The 23334-nt window shown below is 38.7% G+C and overlaps 1 protein-coding gene across 10 annotated transcripts in view; it reads left to right on the top strand.

Moving 5' to 3' along the window:
- Nucleotides 1-23334, top strand: part of RNF111 (ring finger protein 111) — a 132004-nt gene that overhangs the window by 24786 nt on the left and 83884 nt on the right. For 2 of the 10 annotated variants that reach the window (XM_019832343.2, XM_045059246.1), the window contains exons 1-3: nucleotides 5653-6041; nucleotides 8362-8474; nucleotides 11354-11456. The exons of 1 other annotated variant lie outside the window; for it this stretch is intronic. In XM_019832343.2, coding sequence (XP_019687902.2) covers nucleotides 11416-11456 — 41 coding nt within the window. In that variant the 5' untranslated portion in view covers nucleotides 5653-6041; nucleotides 8362-8474; nucleotides 11354-11415. Of the gene's footprint in view, nucleotides 1-5652; nucleotides 6042-6150; nucleotides 6381-8361; nucleotides 8475-11353; nucleotides 11457-19537; nucleotides 19562-23334 lie in introns of those variants that run through there. 7 more of the 10 variants (XM_019832345.2, XM_019832344.2, XM_045059248.1 and 4 more) reach the window with 6 other exon arrangements.

The following is a 23334-nucleotide window of genomic DNA, read 5'->3' as shown; positions in this document are numbered from 1 at the left end:
TATACAAAGTTTTAAATCATTTGTTTTTATTTGAGAGAGAGAGTGCGCGCACAAGGGGTGGGGGGAGAAAGGCAGAGGGAGTGAGAGAGAGAGAGAGAGAGAGAGAGAGAGAGAGAGAGAGAGAGAGAGAGAATCCCAAGAAGTTTCCATGCTCATCACAGAGCCTGTTGCAGGGCTTCATCCTGAGCCTGTGGGATCATGTCCTGAGCTGAAAATCAGGAGTCGGACACCAAACTGGCTGAGCCACCTAGGCAGCCCTATGTATAAAGTTTTAAGGAGGTCCTGTACTGCCTCAACTAAATCAGCAGTGTTGTAAAATCTGTAACACTTTCTTTTCTGTTTCAAGTTTCAGTGATATCCTTGTACATTAATTGGAAAGTAAAATGTTGTGAATCGCTAAATATTCTGACTAGTGCATCTCTTAGGTCCTTTTAATTCTTCCCAAACCTTTTCATCTGAGGAAATATATTTATTGAAATAATTATATTCAGCAAGTTCCCAAGGTCTCCCTAACTCATTACATTTAATCTCCAAACATCGTTTTCTTCCGAAGAGCTCTCAAAGCTGACCACATACTCAGTTACTCTCATTTGCAGACTTTCTGTAATTGTGAAGTATGCGATGGTTGGTGGGCATACCAGTCTTTCCCTCTGACTTTGGTAATTTGTAGAAATTGTTCCTTTTTCCCATTTATTGCAAGTGACCCATTAATTCAGCTCAGTATTTTTGTGTTCAAAGCAAGCTTCTCAAACTCCTGCCTACTAGATAGTTAGATACTGCTGGCCCATATATGCAGGCTAATTTGGTAAATTTTATTTTGCTACAGTTTCACGCAAGCGGAATTTGGTTTGGACTATATGCTGGGTAGCTGTGATCTTTACACAGGAGAGTAAAATTAATTTTTGGAAGGCTTCAAGTGATTTGATTAAGATTAAGGATTTCTAGCTTCTTAGTGGCAAAAATAGAGACGAGAGCCGCATCTCCTTATTCTGTAAATTCAGTAAATATTTAATGAGCAGTATTTTTCTACTGAAGGGAGGACATGATTTGTTTTATTCTTAGTTTTTTTTTGGGGGGGGGTGGGAAGACAGGTATATGTAAATATACTTCTAATAGAAGTATATGCAAAGATTGAAGAGAGTGCAAAAGCAGGAGTGATTATTAGCTCTGTTGTAAGAACAAGGGAGCAAGGAAAGGGAATGTTTCATGGAGGAGGGCTTTGAGGAATGGATAAGAGTTTGCTAAGCAGATAAAGCAGGGATGAAGGATATGGAGGAAAGAGGGAGGATATTTTAAGACAGAAGGAATAGTAGGTGCCAAGGCAGGGAGATACTACTGGAACACTATATTTTTTTCTGGAGAACTACAAGTAGTTTGAGAAGTTCACCAAAGTCTAAGCTGGGGCAGGCAATAGGATGGTGGGAATGGGTGGTGTGAAATGGCTCTGGGGAATCTGGATTTGGAAGAGCTTGATTTGACAAGCCAAGGACTTGTGACTTTATTGTGTAGGTGATGGAAGGTCCTTGAAGGATTTTAAGCAACTTAGTGTCTCAATCAGTTTCTACCATACTCCGAGAGTGGTTGAAGGTTGCACTGGGAGTGGTGGGATAATTGTGGTGGGAGCAGAAGCACAGAAATCAGGAAACTGTATGTAATTCAGGTGAGGGATCTCTCCCAATTCTATAATCTATAATCTACCATTATTCCCCTAAATACAACTTCCCTGGCACCTGACCTCTCAGTCATACCCCTGTCCCCCTATCTGTTCTGGGCTTCCTGCCTTTGATTTGTTGTCTACCTACTGTCTGCCCTGCCATCATGTTAATGACTATTCTGATTTTTTATCTCTGTCTCCTAATTACTCTCCACCCAGCCATTTCCAAAACTGCTGCCTTAGTAGATGACCTTACTTAGAATTTCACAGAGACATCAAGGTCATTCAATGAGCAAGCCCTGGACTTGTCCCCTGAAGCTAACAAATTTAGTTCATTTGTGCAATCCTTTCCTCCCTCTCCTCACTTGTTTCAATGAAAGGAATATCCCTTCTATCCAAGGCTAATTCTTCTATCTGAGCTTTAAATCCCATTTCCTCTGTCTCCTTTGAGCATCCCTATATTTCCATTATCTTTCATTTCTCTTTTTCTGCCACTCTCCTCCCCTGAGCCTACTGATAGGATTCAAGCCTTCCCTTTCTTGACTCCATATCCTGCTAAATATAGGTCTATCTTTCTTTTTCCAGTTTACCATTTTCATGAAAAAGTACTGGTCCTTGTCTATGTACAATGTTCAGTGCATTCTAAGCCAGGACTTATCAACTGGATCATTATGGCATTTTGGGCCAGATAATTCTTTGTTTTAGGGGCTGTCTTGTGCATTATAGAATGGTTAGCAATGTCCCTGACCTGTAGACATTAGATATCACCAGCATCTTGCCCGTTGTGACAACAAAAAAATATCTTTGGACATTGTCAATCCCTGGGGGTCACAGTCAACCCTGTTGAGAACCTCTGTTCTAAAATGTATGACAGTTACTGAGATTACTCTTGTTTACAGATCTCCTTATTGCCAAACTAATGGACATTTCATATCTTTGATCACCCACTTCATCATTGAAACTCTTTTTCTCACTTGGCCTGCCACCTATTTGTTTGGGTTTTTCTTTCTTTGCTTTTGTTCTGGCCCACCCTTATTTTTCTGTGACTCTTCTTCATTCTTCCACTCTTAAAATACCACCTTTCCCCAGATATCTGTCTCTTTTCACTGATATTCTGGGTGACCTCATCAAAATTACAAGCTAATTCCTATCAAAACTCTGTCTTCAGCCCAGACTTTTCCTGAGCTCCAAACCCACATATCCAACAGCTTACTGGAATCTACACTTTGGCTAAATATTAGACACCTCAAACTCAACTTGCCCAATAAAGAAGTAATTATTTCCTCAACCTCCTTTCTCATCCCACCCCAATCAAAATTTCCATACCCCAAAGTTGGGTTTTGCCATTCTTTTTCCTGAATGGCACTTCCACCCAACCGCTTACTGTAAATTTGGAAGCTTCTGAGATTCTCCTTCTCCTTCACTCCAGTTGTTTACTCTTCTTGTATCTGTCTCTTCCTTCTCATTCTCATTTCCACCACCCTCGTCACTTTTTGCTTGCCAGTTCAACTGGTCTTCGCCTCTCTATTTTTGTCCCTTTCCAATCCAGCCCCTACTCTGAATATATAATGATATCTCTGATAGTCAATCTGATTATTACTCCTCCGGTTGATTTCCTTTAATGGCTTACCATAGTTTTAAGTATAAAATAGTTCAAATTCCTCATGCTAGCAAAAATAACCTTACTTAATCTGTTTCTATCTACTTTTCTTCCCTTATCTCTCAATAGTTTCTCTGCACAACACATTCAGTAGATCCTATTAGAGAATTTGCTTCTTGCTGTTTCTGTACCTTAGTGTGCTGATCTTTTCTGCCTGGAATGTTCTATTTGCTTCATTTGATTGTCTTCATTTATGTCGCTAACTTTAGTTTACACATCACTTCCTCTTGGTTTGACTATGGTGTTCCATCTTTGTGTTCTCAGAGCACTACTACACCACCCTGTTCCTTCCATGTTATAGTGTAAATACAGTATACCTACATTTATTTATTTTTATTTATTTTGAACATGATGTGTTAGGGATACCTGTGGGACATTAAAGTGGAAATTACATATCCAGTAAAATAGCCATACGGGTCTAGATCAGTCCACACTGTCCAACAGAAGTATAATGTGAGCTACAGATGTAATTTTAAATTTTATAGTAGTTATATTTAAAAAGTAAAAGAAACAGGTGAAATGAACTTTAGTGGTATATTTTATTTAGCCCCAGGATTTCTCAACTGTACTATTGACATTTTTGGCCAGAAAATTCTTTGTTGTGGAGGGTTGTCCTGTGTATTGTAAGACGTTTAGCAGCATCCCTGGCCTCTTGTTAGTAGAGGTCAGTAGCCATCCTTCCCCAAGTTGTGAACACCGAAAATGTCTCCAGATATTGCTAAATATCCCCGGGGGGGGGGGGGGGGGGCGGGGAGGGGACGACAAAATCATCCCTGCTTGAGAAACACTGATTTACCCCAATCTAACCAAGATATTATTTCAACATGTGATGAATATTAAAATTATTGAGATTTTTACAATTTTTTGTATTGTATCTTTGAATTGGATGTATATTTTTCACTTAATGTGCTTTTCAATTCATACTCACCACATTTCAAGTGCTCAATAGCTACATGGGGCCAGTGTCTACTTCCTTGAAGAGCACAGGTCAAGAGCTTGAAAAAAAGGTTAGGTCTGGAAATATCGTTCTGGAAGTACATGATTTTGAGAAGTCATGAGTCAACAGCAATTGAAATCATGGCAATAGATAAGATAGTCCAGGTAAAATTTTATGTTTAGAGCAAGAAAATAGGAGGACTGCCAATGCTCTTCCAGTTTTCCCACAAAACCTGTGATCTTTTCTTTTCTTTTTTTCTTTTTTAAAATATTTATTTTTGAGAGACGGAGAGAGCATGAGTGGAGGGGCAGAGAGAGAGAGAGAGAGAGAGAGGATCTGAAGTGGGTTCTTTGCACAGAGAGTCCGATGTGGGGCTGGAACCCAGGGACCTTGAGATCATGACCTGATCTGAAGTTGGGTACTTAACTGACTGAGTCACCCAGGTGCCACTATTATTATTATTTTAATATATTTCCTTCACACAACAGTCTGGAGAACACAAGTGAATAAAAGAAAACATATTGAGAAAGGTTGATAACAAAGGGAGGGAATTAATGTTTATTGAACACTTAATTGGTAAATAATGTTCACAACATTATATGAACTGTCTTATTTAATCTCACAATAACCCTTTGAGGTAAATAATGTTCTTTTTGTAAAGAAACAATTTTATTTATTTATTTATTTTTTGCTTAAGATGCCCTTTTATTTTCTTTTTAAATTGAAGTGTAACTAACGTTTTCTTTCTTTTCTTTTCTTTTTTTGGAAAGATTTATAAAGGTATAATGAATCCGAATGCTGTTAATTGGCATCATCAGGATTTGAAAGGAAGTCTGACTGACTGATTCTAAAGCCTATATTCTCCTTCCGTACATCCTCCTAATGCACGTAATGAAGCAATTGCTATCTACTGATTTTCATAAAATAATTAAGAAGGCGTAGGTGATTGTACAGTCAGTTCCCAGGATATGTTACCACTTTTGATGTGATTCTGGAAGCAAATTCACCCTAAGATCGGGGTGCTATGATCTTTATGTCATTAGCGAGTATGATTTGGGTCTCATTTTTTGTGTGTGACAGTAAACCGTGTTTTCGTTTAAATGTACTGTAAATGTAGTCAATAGTTCTGTGGTTAATTGTACTTTTCAGTTACGAAAAAAATTAGCCCATAAATAGTATTTTGCTTAATTGTAGAATACAATCACCAAGGAAAATAAAATAACGAGCTTCATGAAATCGTTAGGCTTCGCTAACAGACTTCGTAAAGCAAGTACAAAGGGGGAGGGCTGAGGAAGAGGGGGCGGGACATTGAGAAACATGAATCTGAGCAAGCGCAGAAACAGATACTAATGGAGGCGTGAAGACTACTGCTCCCTCACTTTCCGAACTGTCGTAAAGACCCTGAGTGTCGTGCTCGCTCGGTAGAGGAGGGATTGGTTAGGCGGCGGCAGCGGCGGCGGCAGGAGAACAGCAGCAGTGGCGGCGACGGTGGCGAGGTGTTCGGTCTGCGCAGCACAGAAACGCCCGCAGCTTCAGGGAAGGAGTTCTTGTGGGATCAAATCAGGCGTTCTGAACCCAGGCCGGGTGAACTGGGCCGAACCAGGCGCTGCCGCTCGTACTGTTTGGTGGCGGTGACAGACGCAGCTCTTGACTATAGGGGCCTATTAGGCCGAGATCTGAAAGCCCAGATCACTGGCTCTCGACGCATCCTCTTCCCCTCTTCCATCTGCTGTCTTCCTTCCTGGGCCAGTGATTCCCGGACTCTGGGAAAAGGGTAGCTAATGATTAAGGTGAGGGGGCTAGGGGGGAGGGGATCGATTGGAGGCCGCGCGTGCGCGCAACGGGGGAGGGGCCGGCCTGGAGGGGAGAAAGAGGAAGGGCTGCGGCCGCGGAAGGCTGGGGTCGGCGACCGGCCGGTTATTGCTGGCTCCATAGTGACTTAGGGTCTGGGTGTTCGCAGGAGAATTAATTGTGTTTGAGCAAAGCATTCGTCTACAGACACACCCACACCCCACAGTAAGGGAGTGTGGGTGAGGGGATTTCTTTTCCTCTTTGGACTCTCCCTAGAGTCTAGGAAGGGGACTGAGGACTGAGGCGTGGGAGTGCGATTTGACAATGGAGTGATGAAGGTAACCCGCACCGGGGGTGTTGGAGGGCGCTAAGTCAGCCCTGACGGTTAGGGAGTTGCCGTCTTATGTGATCAAGGAAACGTCCGCGTAACAGCAGAAATACAGACGCGTCAGATTTTTGTGTAGAGTTGGTTTGGTCATTAGAAAAGAAGCTGTATATTTTATTATTGTCCTTAGGTAATTTGTCAGAGGCAGTGGCAAGGCTGTAGTGGAAATATCTGTTCTGTACTGTAGAAATAGAGGTTTGTCACCATAGCTTTTAAATAGGCTATAATAGATCTTTACAGATACTTCTTAACGCAAGTCCCAAGTTTTAGTGCTTAAAAATACCAGGAAGTATATAGGGTATTCATTTAATTTGTTCATGTTCGTACTGTGAGGTGACTCCATTGTATTGTGTGCTTTCCTGTTTCTTGATTTATGTGCAGTATGAATTTAGAACTCTCTGGAGTGGTCAGGTGCCAGCTGACATAGACTTCATTTTATAGTTGTTTGAGCTTTTGAACCCGACTTAATACAAACTTTATTTTACTTGTTATTTTTATGTTTAATTTTCTTGTATTAGGGACCTCTTCAGTCGAAAAGAACAGCCTGGGGAAAATATAAGCTGAGGTCCCATTTGTTTTCCCATTTTGTGTGTGTGTGTGTGTGTGTGTGTGTGTGTGTGTGTGTGTGTGTGTTTGCTTTCAAACGTTAGAATGTGATTTCGATATTACGTGGAAGTTCTGTAATACTATTTTTACTCCGCTTTATTATGGTGAAGATCTACATTTTGATGGTTTGTTACTATATGTTTTTTAGTAAATATTTTCATGTCAATATAAACTGTTGCTTTTCATACTAAACAGTAGTCTTTGGTTGTGTTTGTGAGATAAAACGGGATGAGAAAGAGGCCCTCTTACTCTGAAAACAATCCTTAATTTTTTTTAAAGCCTTGAATTATTTTACTTTTGTCCGTTTCTTCTCATTAACCTTGGACACATGACATTTTTCCCCTGCTCATTTGTTTACCATCTAAGATTCAGAGTAGTATTCTAAAAGCTGGTGACGATGTTTGTGAATTCGTCTGAACAATATTTTAAGAAAAACTGGGAGGAGTGGAGACTCTCTCCTTGTTCACAGGGATGGTGTATCTTATATATGTGGCTCTTTACTTATTTTTTAAGTAATTGCTACACCCAGTGTGGGGCTTGAACTTAGAACACCCAGGTAAAGAGTCCCATGCTCCACCAACTGAGCCAGGCAGGTGCCCCGTTGTTTTCATTTTAAAATTTAAAGTGGGATTAAAAACTCTTGAGTCATGCCAATTAAATTTTTTAGACATTTTATTATTTTGCCAAAGAGGGGTTTCTGTAACATGCTTTATTTACTTAGAGCATAGTTATATGTGTCTTGTTTTAACTTTTCCCTCTGTGAGCTAGGACTTCAATAGGAAGAAAAAAAGTGACAACATTAAAAATGATAGTAATTAAAGTATGTTAGTAACTTGACATTAGCATTCTATGGGTGACATTATCTTATGAAAGAGTATAAGGCTGGAGATAGGAGATCTGGATTTTAGATCTAGCTTTGCTTGCTATTCATTAGATAGGTGACTTTATTGATAACCATCCTTGGCTTCTGATCTCTTTCAATTGTTAAATGAGAAGTGTGGGGTGGCTTTCGAGGTTTCTCTAGGTCCCAATTTAATGATTCATATTTTTAGTTAGGTGTTTTTGGTACTTATTGGTGTATTCATTATGATTCAATTCCTAGAAAGAAGTGCTATACTGAGAGTTAAATTCCTTCATGTTTATATTAGGTGAGAAAAAAAAAAAAGAAAAAAACCCAGGAGGCAGCCATGTTTGTTGTTCTAGATAATACTTCTCTCCCGTTGTAGATATTATATATGATTTAATAGCTCTCCTATGATACTAAGAGATGAAATTTGTTCTATTTCTGGTAATGCTCTTTAAATCATCCTGAATAATTTTTCTTTCAGAAACCTGTAATCGTTCAGTTAAAGTCCAGAATTGCGTTTGAATGCCTTACACCTCTGTTCTTTCTTTCCTGATCCCACCGATTCTTGGTAACAGCTGACCCAGGTTTCTACAGGTATTCAATTCATATCATTACATGTGGAGTGAGCTACAGATGTTTAAAAACAAATACTAAATTGAGCTTACATTTTAAATAAGGGTACTGAGTTATTACTTACTCAGTATGTATTTATTGAATGTCTCATGTTCTCAGTATTGTTTTTAGTCTCCAGTGAGGAAGGCACTTTGCCTTCAGGGAGTTGTCATTCTATTGTGGGAAACATAATAAACAGAATAGTTTGAGGTAGTGGTGAGTGCCATGAAGAAAATAAGACCATGTAATGAAGAATGAGTGGAAGTGGAGCTGTACTGTGGATTGAGTGGTTAGGGAGGGCCTAACTTCTTTTTAGAGGTGATGAGTTGTGATCATTTACTGAAAAGAATCAGCCATACTGATAATTTTGAGGAATCTTGCAGATAAAGGGAACAGAGGCATTGGATTGTGTTTGATTCTGGAGAATCTAGAAGTGTAAGTTGTTTGGTTTGTGTGTTAGGCTTTTCCATAATTGCTGACAGACGATGTTAAAAATATTTTATGTGTAGCAACCAAATGTAATGTGTTGACCTTGTTTAAATCCTCACTCAAATCAATTGTAGGAAGTCCTTTTTGGAACACTTTGGGGGAAATATGAATGTGAATGGATATCATATATCAAGGATATTAGATATTAAGGAATTATGTTAATTTTGTTAGGGATGATAATGACATTATGTAAACATCCATTGATGATTCTTGCCTCTGTTGATCTTTACCTTGATGGTTGCAGAATGCTTATTTCAAACTCTACCATCTCTAATCAATAGGCTGTTGTATGGAAGAAGCACTCTTTTATCTATTATCAATATGAACCTATCTACTTCGTGTTTTATTCAATGGATTATAAATCCATTACTGCCTTTACATATTTTGATGCTCAAATTATCCCACGTTTGTCCAGTGAGAGCCTCTCCACCCTGGCTCCTGTGTTTTTTGACGTACATAATTTTTTATGAATACTGTATTTCCTTTCTCTCTGGCACAACAAGAAGTTCAAGCTCATCTTATATCTTTCCTGTCTCAGTCTTGGAATCTCTAAGGAGCCCTGGTTCTTTTTAGTGGGGAGTCCAATTTGCTTTTGAGTTTTCTGTTTAATTTTTTCTTTAACATTTATTTATTTTTGAGAGAGAGACAGAGAGAGAGAGAGAGAGAGAGAGAGAGAGAGAGAGAAACAGAGCATGAGTGGGGGAGGGGCAGAGAGAGAGGGAGACACAGAATCCAAAGCAGGCTCCAGGCTCTGAGCTGTCAGCATAGAGCCTGATGCAGGGCTCGAACTCACAGACCACAAGATCATGACCCGAGCTGAAGTCAGACACTCAACCCATTGAGCCACCCAGGCATCCTTGAGTTTTCTGTTTATATATAGAAATAATCTCTTATTTCCTGGATCAGGACATCCTCTGAGAAACCTAAACTTAGATGTTGATAGTGGGTTTATATTTCTATGAAGATTTTATTTATGAAGTAAATAAATGTAGTAATTTATTATATTTGCCATAAAACACTATTATTTTTCTATTATTTATTTATTTTTTTATTAAAAATTTTTTTTTTCAACTTTTATTTATTTTTGGGACAGAGAGAGACAGAACATGAACGGGGGAGGGGCAGAGAGAGAGGGAGACACAGAATCGGAAACAGGCTCCAGGCTCCGAGCCATCAGCCCAGAGCCTGACGCGGGGCTGGAACTCCCGGACCGCAAGATCGTGACCTGGCTGAAGTCGGACGCTTAACCGACTGCGCCACCCAGGCGCCCCTATTTTTCTATTTTTTAAAATAAATAAGTTCTGATTTGATCTTAGTTATGATCAAATGAAATAGAAAAAAAATATTATTTTACTTTGTGTTACATTTCATATGTTGAGGGTTTAATCACTTAACTGTTAAAAATGACAAGGTGTAGGGGTGCCTGGGTGGCTCAGTTGGTTGGGCATCAGACTTCGGCTCAGGTCATGATCTTGCAGTTCGTGGGTTCGAGCCCTGTGTCGGGCTCTGTGCTGGCAGCTTCTCGGGCCTGCTTCGGATTCTGTGTCTCCCTCTCTCTGCCTCTTCCCTGCTCATCCTCTCTCTTGAAGAATAAATAAGCATTAAAAAAAAAAAATTAAAAATGACAAGGTGTGCATACCTCATTGTTTTTAACTAAGTCATCAGACATTCTAGTCTGAAGGAAATTGTTGCTTTTTAACTAGCCTTTTATTTTATTTATTTATTTATTATTATTTTTTTAATGTTTATTTATTTTTGAGAGAGAGAGAGAGACGGAGCATGAGCCGGGGAGGGGCAGAGAGAGAGGGAGACACAGAATCTGAAGCAGGCACCAGACTCTGAACTGTTAGCACAGAGCCCAACGTGGGGCTCAAACTCAGACCACGAGATCATGACCGAAGTCAGACGCTGAACCGACTGAGCCACCCAGGCGCCCCTTAACTAGCTTTTTAAATGAGATTTTTAATTATAATATAGAATAATGTTTCAAATATGAGTGGAAATACATGGACATTTTTCTGGATATTGTTACAAGGTATGTCTCACAGCCATTTTCTCACCTGTGTGTGGGTATTTCCTTTATTTATTTATTTTTTAACCCTGATTTGTAAGTATTTTTCCAGACAGTATTTTGGGCTTTTTTGTTTTTTAAAACAAGCTCTGGCCAGTTTTATTTAAGGAAAATTTTGTGTGATTTGCTGTTCATCAGTCTGTTCTGGCATGCTTCTAATGATACCAGAATCACCTGGGTCAATGATAGCCAGTGTGCATACTTTGTAGTATTTCCCACATGCTGTGCCCAGTTCAGTGTTATTGCCACTCTAGTGATAGACACCAGTTTTGGCCAAACATGGTGTAATAATCTATTTCAGATTTCCTCAAGGCTGGGCAGTTGTTGGCGAGGATCATCAGTTTTGCTTTGCCATGTCCGATCATGTTCAGCTGCTTGTACCCCAGTACATACTTCCACTTTTCGTAAGTAGTTGGAGACTAGAGGTAATTGACTCCAGTGACTTTTTTTGTCTTCTTTGCAGCCACCATCTTCCTGCCTTAGGTGAGGGATGGCCCCAAGCAGGAGCAGCCACCAAGATACCAGACAATAATTTGAATGGTTTTTAACCAGTTAATTTTTGAGGCAATTAATATATGTACATGGTTTAAAAATTTTTTTAATGTTTGTTTATTTTTGAGAGAGAGTCAGAGCGTGAGTGGGGGAGGGGCAGAGAGAGGAAGACACAGAATCCAAAGCAGGCGCCAGGCTCTGAGCTGTCAGCACAGTGGGTCCAAATCCACACACTGTGAGATCATTACCCGAGCTGAAGTCGAACTCCTAAGAGGTTTTTTGTTTTTTTTTTTTTCTGGTATTACTATCATATTTCTTATAGTATGCTTACATATCTGCTTAATTACTTTTGATGTCAGTGATTTTGTTGTCTTTTAAAAAATATATTTAAGTTTTAAAGATAAAAGCAGTACACAGGGTACCAAATTCATAAGATACGAAGGGTATACACAGAAAAATAAATTTTCTTGCCATCCCTCTTCTTTTCCCTGAAGATCTATCTCCTCTTACTATTTTATATGTATACAGCACAGCAGTATGGCCTCTTGTGGGGAGGTCTGCAAGTGTTTCAGCAAATTGACTGGGTTGAATGAAACTATTTGATAATAGTAAGTTCTTCTTCACTACTTAACTATGTTGGCATTTGCACTGATAGTACAAACAGTGATGGGCAAAACTGCTGGCCCTGCAGTGCGTATTAAGACCGTGGCTAAAACTGTACTAATAGTCATCATATTTTTCATTACTACACATTTACAAAGCCAGTTTCATTTAAGAATGAAAACCATGAAAAAAACAAAAATAAAACCAGTTTCTTTTAACAAAGTTCTTTATAAAGCAGTAAAACCTGTTTTATTAATCTTGACCCTTGAGTACATGTCTTTTTAATATTTTTTTTTCTTTTTAATATTTCATGTGATAAAATGAGAATGTTGTAAGGCACTTTTGCTTCATCCCAAATTATGCTTGTCTTGAAGAAAAGTACTTGTGTGATTGAGTTGCAGGATGAACTAGCAAACTTAGTTGCTTTTTTTTAATGGAACTGTATTTTTACTTGAAAGAATGAAAACTGTAGTTACTTAAACTTGGGTATTTGTGTATGTTTTCTCAAAAATAAATGAAGTGAGGGAAAACAACTGACAGAAATTATTGCCAAGATAAAATTAAGGCTTTCAAACAAAAATTAGAATTTTGGAATGCATATCTGCCACTATGAGTTTGGCAGCTTCTTAGGACCTTTTTGATGAAATGGATGGTGATATTAACAAAATGTGTATAAAATGACTATTATATAATGAAATGTGTCAGTGTTTGGAAGATATGCATAACTTTGTGGACCAACTTTTCTAATGACCTGTGCATGATATTACAAAATCATGTATGTGTGAAAGATCTATTTAAGTGCAAGATAAATCAATAGATATTTAATGAAATGATAAGTTTCATTGATAAGTTATCAGATTCAACATTACAAGTAACCTTTACAAAATTATAATTACTAAGTTTTGTTTTGGGTTAATATCAAAGAATAGTGTATACACTTATCTGACAAAGTTATTAAAGATACTCTTTTTTTTTTTTTTAAAGTTTATTTATTTTGAAAGAGTGCGAGCAGGGTGGTGGGGGGCAGAGAGAGAGGCAGAGAGAGAGAGCATCCTAAGCAAGCTCTGTGCTGCTAGCTGTGGAGCCTGATGTGGGGCTCAAACCCATGAATTTCTAGATCATGACCCGAGCCAAAATCAAGAGTCAGATGGTTAACCTACTGAGCCACCCAGGTGCCCCAAGATATTCTTCTCTTTTAAGTACATATTTGTGTGAAGCTGGGTTTCTTTTTTTTTTTTTTTTATGTTTATATTTATTTCTGAGAGAGAGATAGAGAGACAGAGAGGAGGGTGAGTGGGGGAGGGGCAGAGAGAGGGAGACACAGAATCCAAAGCAGGCTTCAGGCTCTGAGCTGTCAGCACAGAGCCCAACGCGGGGCTCAAACTCATGGACCATGAGATCATGACCTGAGCTGAAGTCAGACGCTCAGCCGACTGAGCCACCCAGGCGCCCAAAAGCTGGATTTCTTTTTTTTTTTTTTTTCAACGTTTTTATTTATTTTTGGGACAGAGAGAGACAGAGCATGAACGGGGGAGGGGTAGAGAGAGAGGGAGACACAGAATCGGAAACAGGCTCCAGGCTCCGAGCCATCAGCCCAGAGCCTGATGCGGGGCTCGAACTCACGGACCGCGAGATCGTGACCTGGCTGAAGTTGGACGCTTAACCGACTGCGCCACCCAGGCGCCCCTGGATTTCTTATTAGATAGGATACAGAAGCAGATTTAAGAATCCAAGTTTCTTCTATTAAGTCAGACATTAAAGAGATCAGCACAAATGTGTAATAGTACTACTCTTTAATTTTTTTGAAGAGATAAGATGTTACTTAATATTAGCATGTAATAGACTTACTATTGCTGTTTTTAAAAAATAAATTTTTAAGCATTAATTTTATTTTCTAATATTGTATTAAATATAACCTAGAATTTAAAGTTTTGGGAGATTCTCAATTATTTTTAAGAGTCTAAAGGGGTTCACAAGTCAGAATGTTTGAGCCTTGCTGTGCCAGTTATCTTCTTATGGAAAAGAAATCCACACTTCTTTCTTCACCCTTTCTTTTGATATAGTTGTGTCACAACTTTAGGTTATTTTAAGTAATAACTCAACACGTATTTATTATAATACCAACTCTGTGTTCTAAGCTTTGGGGCACATAATAATGGTGAAAACAAAGACTAGGCTCTATTGGGAAAACAAGTAAATTTTACATATGGTGATTATGGCAATAACTGAGCTGGTAAAAGAAGACAGGAGTGAGGTTAACTTTTTAAATGTAAGATGATCGGGGATGGTCTCAAGGACAAGGAAACATTTTTAGCACAGACTGAAAGGAAACAAGTGAGATCCTTGTGGCTATCTGGGGGACAAGCATTTCGGGCAGATTAAATAGCATAGCATACTTGGCCTGCTCAAGGAAAAGCCAAGAAGCTGTTGTGACTGGAGTGGAGTGGATGAGGAGAATGGTGATTTCTGAGGATGGAGGTAGCAAGGGCTTATGTCCTTCAGTTTTAAGAAATATTTTTGTGTTAGTTTTCATGACATCTTAGTCATTTTTTTTTTTTTTCCTGTTCTCTTTTGGGAGTTGTTGTCAGATAAGATTTTGTTGCTCTTTCTTGTTGTTAGCTCCTTTTCTTTTTTGGTGAATTAAAATATTTTTTCATTTAGTGGGGATTGCAAGGAAATTTGAGAGAAAGCTACATGTATAATTTACCATGTTTAAACAAAATGTGAACTTTTGTTTTTGATAAATACCAGCAGCAAGTTACATTGTTGATACGGAAATTGGCTCTTCTCAACTCTTAGTGGTGGAATCATGTTTAAATATGTGAAAAAGTACACATGTAAATAGGTTCATTTTACAAAGTCTAAGTCTACTTTAACAACTGTGTTCTTTAATAGAAAGTAGTCATCAAGTGAAGAAAATCATGTGATATAATACTTTTATTACAGAACATCTGCAGAGTGTCACAGATTTGATTGTATTTTCTGTGAAATCACATTTCTTTAAAGAACTGTATATAGTACCAGATAAAAATGGCCATTTTATGGAATCTTATACAGCCATAAAAAAGGGATGAGATTTTGCCACTTGTGACAACACGGATTGATCTAGAGGATGTTATGCTAAGTGAAATAAGTCAAAGAAAGACAAATACCATATGATTTCACTTATATGTAGAATCTAAAAAATAAAACAAATGAATAAAGAAAAAGCAGAATCAGGCCTATAAGTAAAGAGAACAAACTGGTGGTTGCCAGAGGGGAGAGGTGGGGATGGACAAAATGGGTGAAGGGGAGTGGGAGATACAGGCTTCCAGTTATAGAATGAGTAAGTCATAGGAATAAAAGGTACAGAATAGGGAATATAGTCAATGGTATTATATAGCATCATATGACAGATGGCAGCATCTTGTGGTGAACATAGCATAACACAGAGAGATTGAATCACTTTGCTGTACGCCTGCAACTAATGTTACATTGTCAACTATACTTAAAAAATTTTTTGGGGGGCGCCCGGGTGGCTCAGCCGGTTAAGCGTCCGACTTCGGCTCAGGTCATGATCTCACGGTCCATGAGTTCGAGCCCCGCGTCGGGCTCTGTGCTGACAGCTCAGAGCCTGGAGCCTGCTTCAGATTCTGTGTCTCCCTCTCTCTCTGACCCTCCCCCATTCATGCTCTGTTTCTCTCTGTCTCAAGAATAAACATTAAAAAAAAAAAAAAGTTTTTTGGTCATAATAAAATGAAAAGAGGAGGAATAGGTCAAACACAGACTGCTTTACCTCTATAAATCTGAGAGAATATGTAGAGAATTTTGGTTGTTAAAAAAACCAATAGCTAACCATCTTTTTTTTTTTTTTTTAATTTTTAATGTTTATTTACTTTCGAGGGCGAGAGAGAGAGTGAGGGAGAGAGAGGGTGTGCAAGCCAGGGAAGGGCAGAGAGAGAGGGAGTCACAGAATCTGAAGCAGGCTCCAGGTTCTCAGCTGTCAGCACAGAGCCCGATATGGGGCTTGAACTCATGAACCTCGAGATCATGACCTGAGCCAAAGTCAGATGCTTAACCGACTGAGCCACCCAGGTGCCCCTAACCATCTTATTTTCATAACCACCTTCCTGCCTGCCATTCCTCTGATTTGCCTGTATCCTTATTCTCCATTTGAGGTCTTTTTTTTTTTTTTTTTTTAATTTTTTTTTAACGTTTTATTTATTTTTGAGACAGGCAGAGACAGAGCATGAACAGGGGAGGGTCAGAGAGAGGGAGACACAGAATCCGAAACAGGCTCCAGGCTCTGAGCTGTCAGCACAGAGCCTGACGCGGGGCTCAAGCTCACGGATTGTGAGATCATGACCTGAACTGAAGTCGGCCGCTTAACCGACTGAGCCACCCAGGCGCCCCCTTTTTTTTTTTTTTAATTTTTAAATGTTTTATTTATTTTAGAGAGAGAGAGGAGACAGAGTATGAATGGGGGAGGGGCAGAGAGAGAGGGAGAGACACAGAATCAGAGGCAGGCTCCAGGCTCTGAGTTGTCAGCACAGAGCCCAACGTGGGGCTTGAACTCATGAACCTCGAGATCATGACCTGAGCCAAAGTCAGATGCTTAATTGACTGAGCCACCCAGGCACCCCTCAGTTATTCCATTTTAATAGACCTTTAGCATTCTCCCACTGTGGAGGCTAAGTTCCAAAAATCTCCAAGGAAAATAGAAGAAATTGTGGCTGAGTAACATAATCTTATATAAAAATAATGTCATTGGAACCAGAGTCATGAGTGAACATATGAAAGCGTGCATAACTATATATTTAATTTTTAAAATGTGAAAGACCAAAACCAGCAACTTCTGTCAGAATTAAGATCCAGATGTGTGTGTTAGACTTTGAGCAAGTTGCCTAACTTTCTATAATCCTTAGTTCCTTTGAGATAATAGTTTTTAGTGAGGATAAAATGAAATAAAAGCATGGCACGTGGTTCCTTAACAGACCTTACCTGATCTGGCCCTTGACCGTCTCTGAACCATCTTGTGTACCATCTTTCTTTCCTCCCCTCCCCTTCTTTCTGTTGTTTGTTAGGCCTCTTCCTGCCACATGATCTTTCTTTTATTGTTTCCTCTGCTAGGAATGCTCTTCCTTTAGCACTGTGTGCTGTGGCTGACTGGTGGCTTCTTCCTTCTCATATTTCAGGTCTTTAGCTTCTTAGGAGCCCACTGATGGTCAGCTTTTCCTCTTTGTTTTATTTTCTTAATAGCACAAATTTCTCTCTAAAATTATCATGATTGTCTACTTGTGCCTTGTTTGTCCTCATTTGCATCTAATTTTCATGAAAGCAAAGAGTTTCTATATCCTGCTCATGGCTGCTGATCCCAGTGCCTACAACAGTGGCCACATTATAATAGACTCTCAATAAATACTTGTTGAATGAAAATAGTAAACTGAATAAATGGTAGCTAATATATTATCAATGGTAGTATATCTTCTAAAATACTAATAAGCTACTGTAAAATTAATTTCTGTTGCCTAGTTAATGTTTCCAGATTCTGATCTGATCCCAGGGGCTTGGATGGAAAAAGTTTGGATCACCTAACTTGTATTTATCCTGTGATTTGCCATCACAGAGTACATCATTCTTTTTAAACTCTTGAAATGACCCATTTTATTCCCATGTGAATGAATATTTTTCTTCACAAATAGTAGTTCTAGATAGCAGTTCTAAGGCCTGGACTTAATTTCAGTCATCTTCCTTTATCTTGAACAAGCTTCAATTTAAAATATTTTTTCTTTTCAGGGTGCCTGGGTGGCTCAGTTGGTTAAGTGTCCTACTCTTGATTTCCATTTGGGTCATGATCTCATGGTTTGTGAGTTAGAGTCCCACGTAGGGCTCTGCTCTGACAGCCTGTGTGCACATGCTTTCCTGATTGTTCTCTCTCCCAACAATAAATACTTAAAAAAATTTTTTTCTTTTCTTTCCTGTCATTTTTATTAATCTTCAGTTGCTCTTTTTTCTGATTATCTCTAACAGGAAGAACTCATATATATACTGAAACCAAAATTCTTAAGATTGCCCATAAAGTATACAAGTAAATGTGTCTAGGCTAGACTTACATGTATGGAAATCCACATTGGGGTTAAGATTACTAAATTTATCCAGAATGTGAGATTTTTGGGGGATAGAATAGTATCTTAACTATCTTCTTAATTATGACCTTGAGCAGTGGCTAGTAGCAAAACAGCCAAAAAGGGTTTGTTGAATAAGGTGGCTGACATTAGCATAGAGGATCGTGAATCCTTGGTTTCTCCATACTAGTATCCTCAATTGTCTAATAGGCTTGCTATTTTAGTTCTCGCCACTAGGATTTTCACTTTGCTGTCAGAATACACAGACCCAAGGTAGGCAAAAATGTCGTCAAAATAACCTTGGAAATCCCTAAAGTTGGCCATAAAATATAGACATACAGTCTCTTAGAGTCCAGTGTATCCTGTTTTTCCTTTAGTATTGGAACAAATCACATTTCATTGGTAAACACTAGAAGAAGTAGTAGGCTGTGTTTATGGTTCATGTTGTGGGAAAAATAAATGGCTCTTAACATTAGAATCTGACAGCACAGTAAAATGTTTATATCACGAGAGGCACATGGGAAGTGAGACCAACTAGAGAATGGTAAAATTTTATCTTTCTTGTGTTCATTTGGGTATATAATTATTGAGCAGAATTGCAAGCATAATCTACATGGTTTAAATTATTTTTTCGTTGTTTTCATATTGTTGAATTCACATTAAGGGTGTGCTCTCTACCCAGAGGTGTTTTTCCTAATCCAGTTTTCAGTATGCCTTTACCTTCAATCATTAGAATGGAAGTAACTCTGTTTTTTCTCCTTATGACTCTTAGTTCTTTAGAACATGTTCTTAATATCCTCCAGCTTACATATTTTGACCCAAATGATACAGGAAGAGCAAAAAGAAATTTTGTTTAATAAACTTGTTGGACTTTATCCGAGGAGAAATTGTTTCCTTGGGCAGTTTTGCTCACCACATTAGATCCTACATTCTCAGCCAGCTGCCATCTTTCCTAATCTGGTTTTTTGTTTCATTTGTATTTATTTTGTTACCCCACCCTTTGGGTGCTTTAACAGTTCAGGGGTTTTTGTTTTGTTTTTTAATGTTTTCTTACTTATTTTGAGAGAGAGAGAAAGTGCAAGTGGGAGGAGGGGCAGAGAGAGAGGGAGAGAGAATTCCAAACAGGCTTTGTGCTGTCAGCATGGAGTGACGTCTCCATCTCATGGTTATGAGATCATGAGCTGAGCCTGGGCTGAGCTGAAACCAAGAGTTTGACTCTTAACAGTCTGAGCCACCCAGGTGCCCCCAGGGTTTTGATATGATCTTCAAGAGGAATTGAGGTTCATTTGAATAACATAGACTAACTTGAGGTGGGTGTACCTAAGAGGATTAAAGGCCTACCCCCCTCTCCCCCCCAAAAAAAGAAAGAGAGAAAACGGGAAGCTTGTGGATTTTTTTTTGCCAGGATGATTTTTTTTTTTTAATGTTTATTTACTTAGAGAGAGACAGAGGCATGAGCAGGGGAGGGCAGAGAGAGACACACACACAGTGTGAAGCACGCTCGAGGTTCTGAGCTGTCAGCACAGAGCCCGATATGGGGCTTGAACTCATGAACCTCGAGATCATGACCTGAGCCAAAGTCAGACGCTTAACCGACTGAGCCACCCAGGTGCCCCTAACCATCTTATTTTCATAACCACCTTCCTGCCTGCCATTCCTCTGATTTGCCTTTATCCTTATTCTCCACTTGAGGTCTTTTTTTTTTTTTTTTTAAATTTTTAAATGTTTTATTTATTTTAGAGAGAGAGAGGAGACAGAGTACGAATGGGGGAGGGGCAGAGAGAGAGGGAGACACCGAATCAGAGGCAGGCTCCAGGCTCTGAGTTGTCAGCACAGAACCCAACATGGGGCTTGAACTCATGAAACTCGAGATCATGACCTGAGCTGAAGTTGGACACTTAACCGACTGAGCTACCCAGGCGCCCCTGCCAGGATGATTTCTAAAAGCTAGGTGACTCTTCACCTTTAAAAATAATAATAAAAGCCAGCGTGTGCATACATTATTTTGTTTAAAATTTACAAGAACCCTTTAAGGTAAATATTTCCATTTTTCAGATGAGGAGATTTAGGCATACAGTGGTTAGTAACAGTAGTAATGGAGTTGAAGGGATTTAAGTTAGTAGGTTTTGACTCACCTGAGAAAGGGATTCTAAAATTCAGGGGCTTAACTAGTATTTCTGTATTGCTTTTAAGGAAGACATGAGGTATATTTTTATTTCCAGTGGGCATGGCCTTTGTCAGAAGAGAGAAGGATGGTGATACTTTATTTGGTTGGTGTGATGGGCGTGCTTAATTTCTCTGCATACTCCAGATTTTCTATAGGGAACATCTTAAAAAAATTTTTTTTAATGTTTGTTTTCAAGACAAAGACAGAGACAGAGAGACAGAGAGAGGGGGAGGGGCAGAGAGGAGACAGAATCCATAGCAGGCTCCAGGCTCTGAGAGCCTGATGCAGGGCTCGAACCCACAGACTGCGAGATCATGGTCTGAGCTGAAGTCAGACGCTTAACTGACAGCCATCCAGGTGCCCCTAAGTTTTTTTTAATGTTTACTTTTGAGATGGGGTGAGGGGCAGAGAGAGATATAGGGAACATATTTTAGAAATCAATTTAAGTATAATTTATATATAATGTAAGGCATATATTTTTACTCTACAGTTCAATGAGTTTTGGTAAATGTATATATCCATGTAGCCAACACTCCAATCAGGATATAAAATAATTCTATCACCTTAGAAAGTTTTTTCTTGCTCCTCTGTCATCATTCACCCCATCTCTTGCCATAGGCAACCACTGATTTGATGTTTGACATTACGAATCAATTTGTTCTAGAGCTTTTTCTGTTTGGCTTCTTTTGCTCATGTTTTCCTTCTAGCATTTTGTTGTGGAAAATTTCAAACATAAAAGTTGAAAGAATCGTACAGTGAACACCCATTTCCCCATCACCTACATTCTGTAATTAATGGTTTGCTGTTTTTTGTTTTATCACCTGTCCATCTATTCATTCTTCTAACCATCTTTCAGTCATGCTTACTGGTTGGTGGTTTGTTTTTATGATTTATTTATTCATGAGTTTGTGAATTTATAAGTTTATTTTGTGAGAGAGCGAGTGACCCAGCAGGGGTGGAGTGCAGAGAGAGAGAGAGAGAGAGAGAGAGAGAGAGAGAGAGAGAGAGAGAGAGAGAATTCCAAGCAAGTTCTGTGCTGTTCTGTTATTGTGCTGCCAGCACAGAGCCCACTGTGGGGCTTGATCCCACAACTGTGAGATCATGATCTGAGCCGAAATCAAGAGTCCACACACTAAGTCACTCAGGTGCCCCTGTTATGTGTTTTAAAGTAAATTGCTGAAATCAGTGCTTTTTTTTTCTTAATTTTTTTTAATGTTTATTTATTTTTGAGAGACAGAGTGTGAGCAGGGGAGGGGCAGAGAGAGAGAGAAAGACAGAATCTGAAGAGGCTCCTGGCTCTGAGCTGTCAGCACAGAGCCCGACGCGGAGCTTGAACTCACTATGAGCTGTGAGATCATGACCTGAGCCGAAGTAGGATGCTTAAACCGATTGAGCCACCCAGGTGCCCCTAGATATCAGTGCATCTTATCCCCAAACAAATTCAGCTTCCATATCATTAACTAAACTTGAATATTCGTTTAATTCTTTGTTTTTATAGTAAAATTTACATACAGTGAAATGCATAAATTTTAAGTGTATAATTTAAGTTTTGCCAAAAGTTTGTTTGTGAACCCAAATCCTTATGAAGAAATAGAACACCAACACTTCAGAAAGTTCCCTCATGTACCCCCTACTCAGTTGTTTCTCCTACCCTTTAATCCTTTGTAGAACACAACCAGTTTTAATTTGCCTTTACCTTAGATTGGATTGGACTATTCTATAATTTCATATATATGGAATTATATACTTTATATCTGATTTCTTTCCCTTAGCAGGATGTTTTTGAGATTTACCCGTAATATTACTTGTATCAGTGGTTCATTCTGTTACTGTCATTGTTGCTGCAGTTTGGTATTTATATATCATAATTTTTTTATATATCCTAGTTGATTTTTATATATCCTAGTTTTATATATCCTTGTTGATCCATTTTTTTCCCAAATTTTTGGTTGTTATGAGTAAAGCTATGAACATTCACATACAAATTTTTTTTGTATACCTATGTTTTCAAACCTAGGTGTGAAATTACTAGATCATAGGTTAGATGTATGTGTGACTTTATTAGAAGCTACCAAAGATCTGTACGTGGAGTTCCATTTGTGCCACATCCTTGTTAACCTTTGGTGGTTTTGGTCTAAAAAATTTAGCCTTTTTTTGGGTGTGTAGTTTTATCTCATTGCGGTTTTAATTTGCGTTTTCCTGATGACTGAAGAAATCAAGCATTTTTTCATGTACTCATTGTCCATGTGTATATCTTTTGACAAATTTTTTTTGGGTGGGCTTCTCTTAAGATGAAAGAGTTTTGCATATATTCAACTTATGTGTACGTATTTATATACATACAAATTACACTTATGTAAATGGTTTTTTTTTTAATTTTTTGTATTTAGCTTGTTACCTTGCTTTTTTGTTTTAATGGTGCTTTTTTGTTTTCTTAATGGTATCTATGAAGAGCAGATTTTCAGTTTGATGAAGTTTAGTATTTCAATTTATTTTAAGTGTATTTATTTTGAGAGAGAGAGCACAAGCAGGGGAGGGGCAGAGAGAGAGAGAGAGAGAGAGAGAGAGAGAGAGAGAGAGAATGAATCCCAAGTAGGCTCTGCACTGTCAGCACAGAGCCTGACACGGGACTTGAACCTATGAGCTGTGAGATCATGATCTAAGTCAAAATCAAGAGTCAGTCGCTTAACCGACTGGGCCACTGCACTTGTAATTTATCAGTTTATAAAAATTGAGTGGTGCTGTTTGTGTTCTATGAGACCTTTGTTCATGGTATGATGACATTTATCTTTTGCTATGTTTCTTTTAGAAATTTAAGGTTTAGCTTATTTTTTTCCTGAATTTGTTTTTTGAGAGAGAGAGAGAAAGCACATGCGCATGCACACACATGCATGCAAGCAAGGAGGGGAGGGGCAG

This window comes from Felis catus, chromosome B3, assembly GCF_018350175.1.
Source record: "Felis catus isolate Fca126 chromosome B3, F.catus_Fca126_mat1.0, whole genome shotgun sequence".
Taxonomy (NCBI): Eukaryota; Metazoa; Chordata; class Mammalia; order Carnivora; family Felidae; genus Felis; species Felis catus.
The sequence above is the reverse complement of the archived record's forward strand: the minus strand, read 5'-3'. Positions and strand labels throughout refer to the sequence as shown.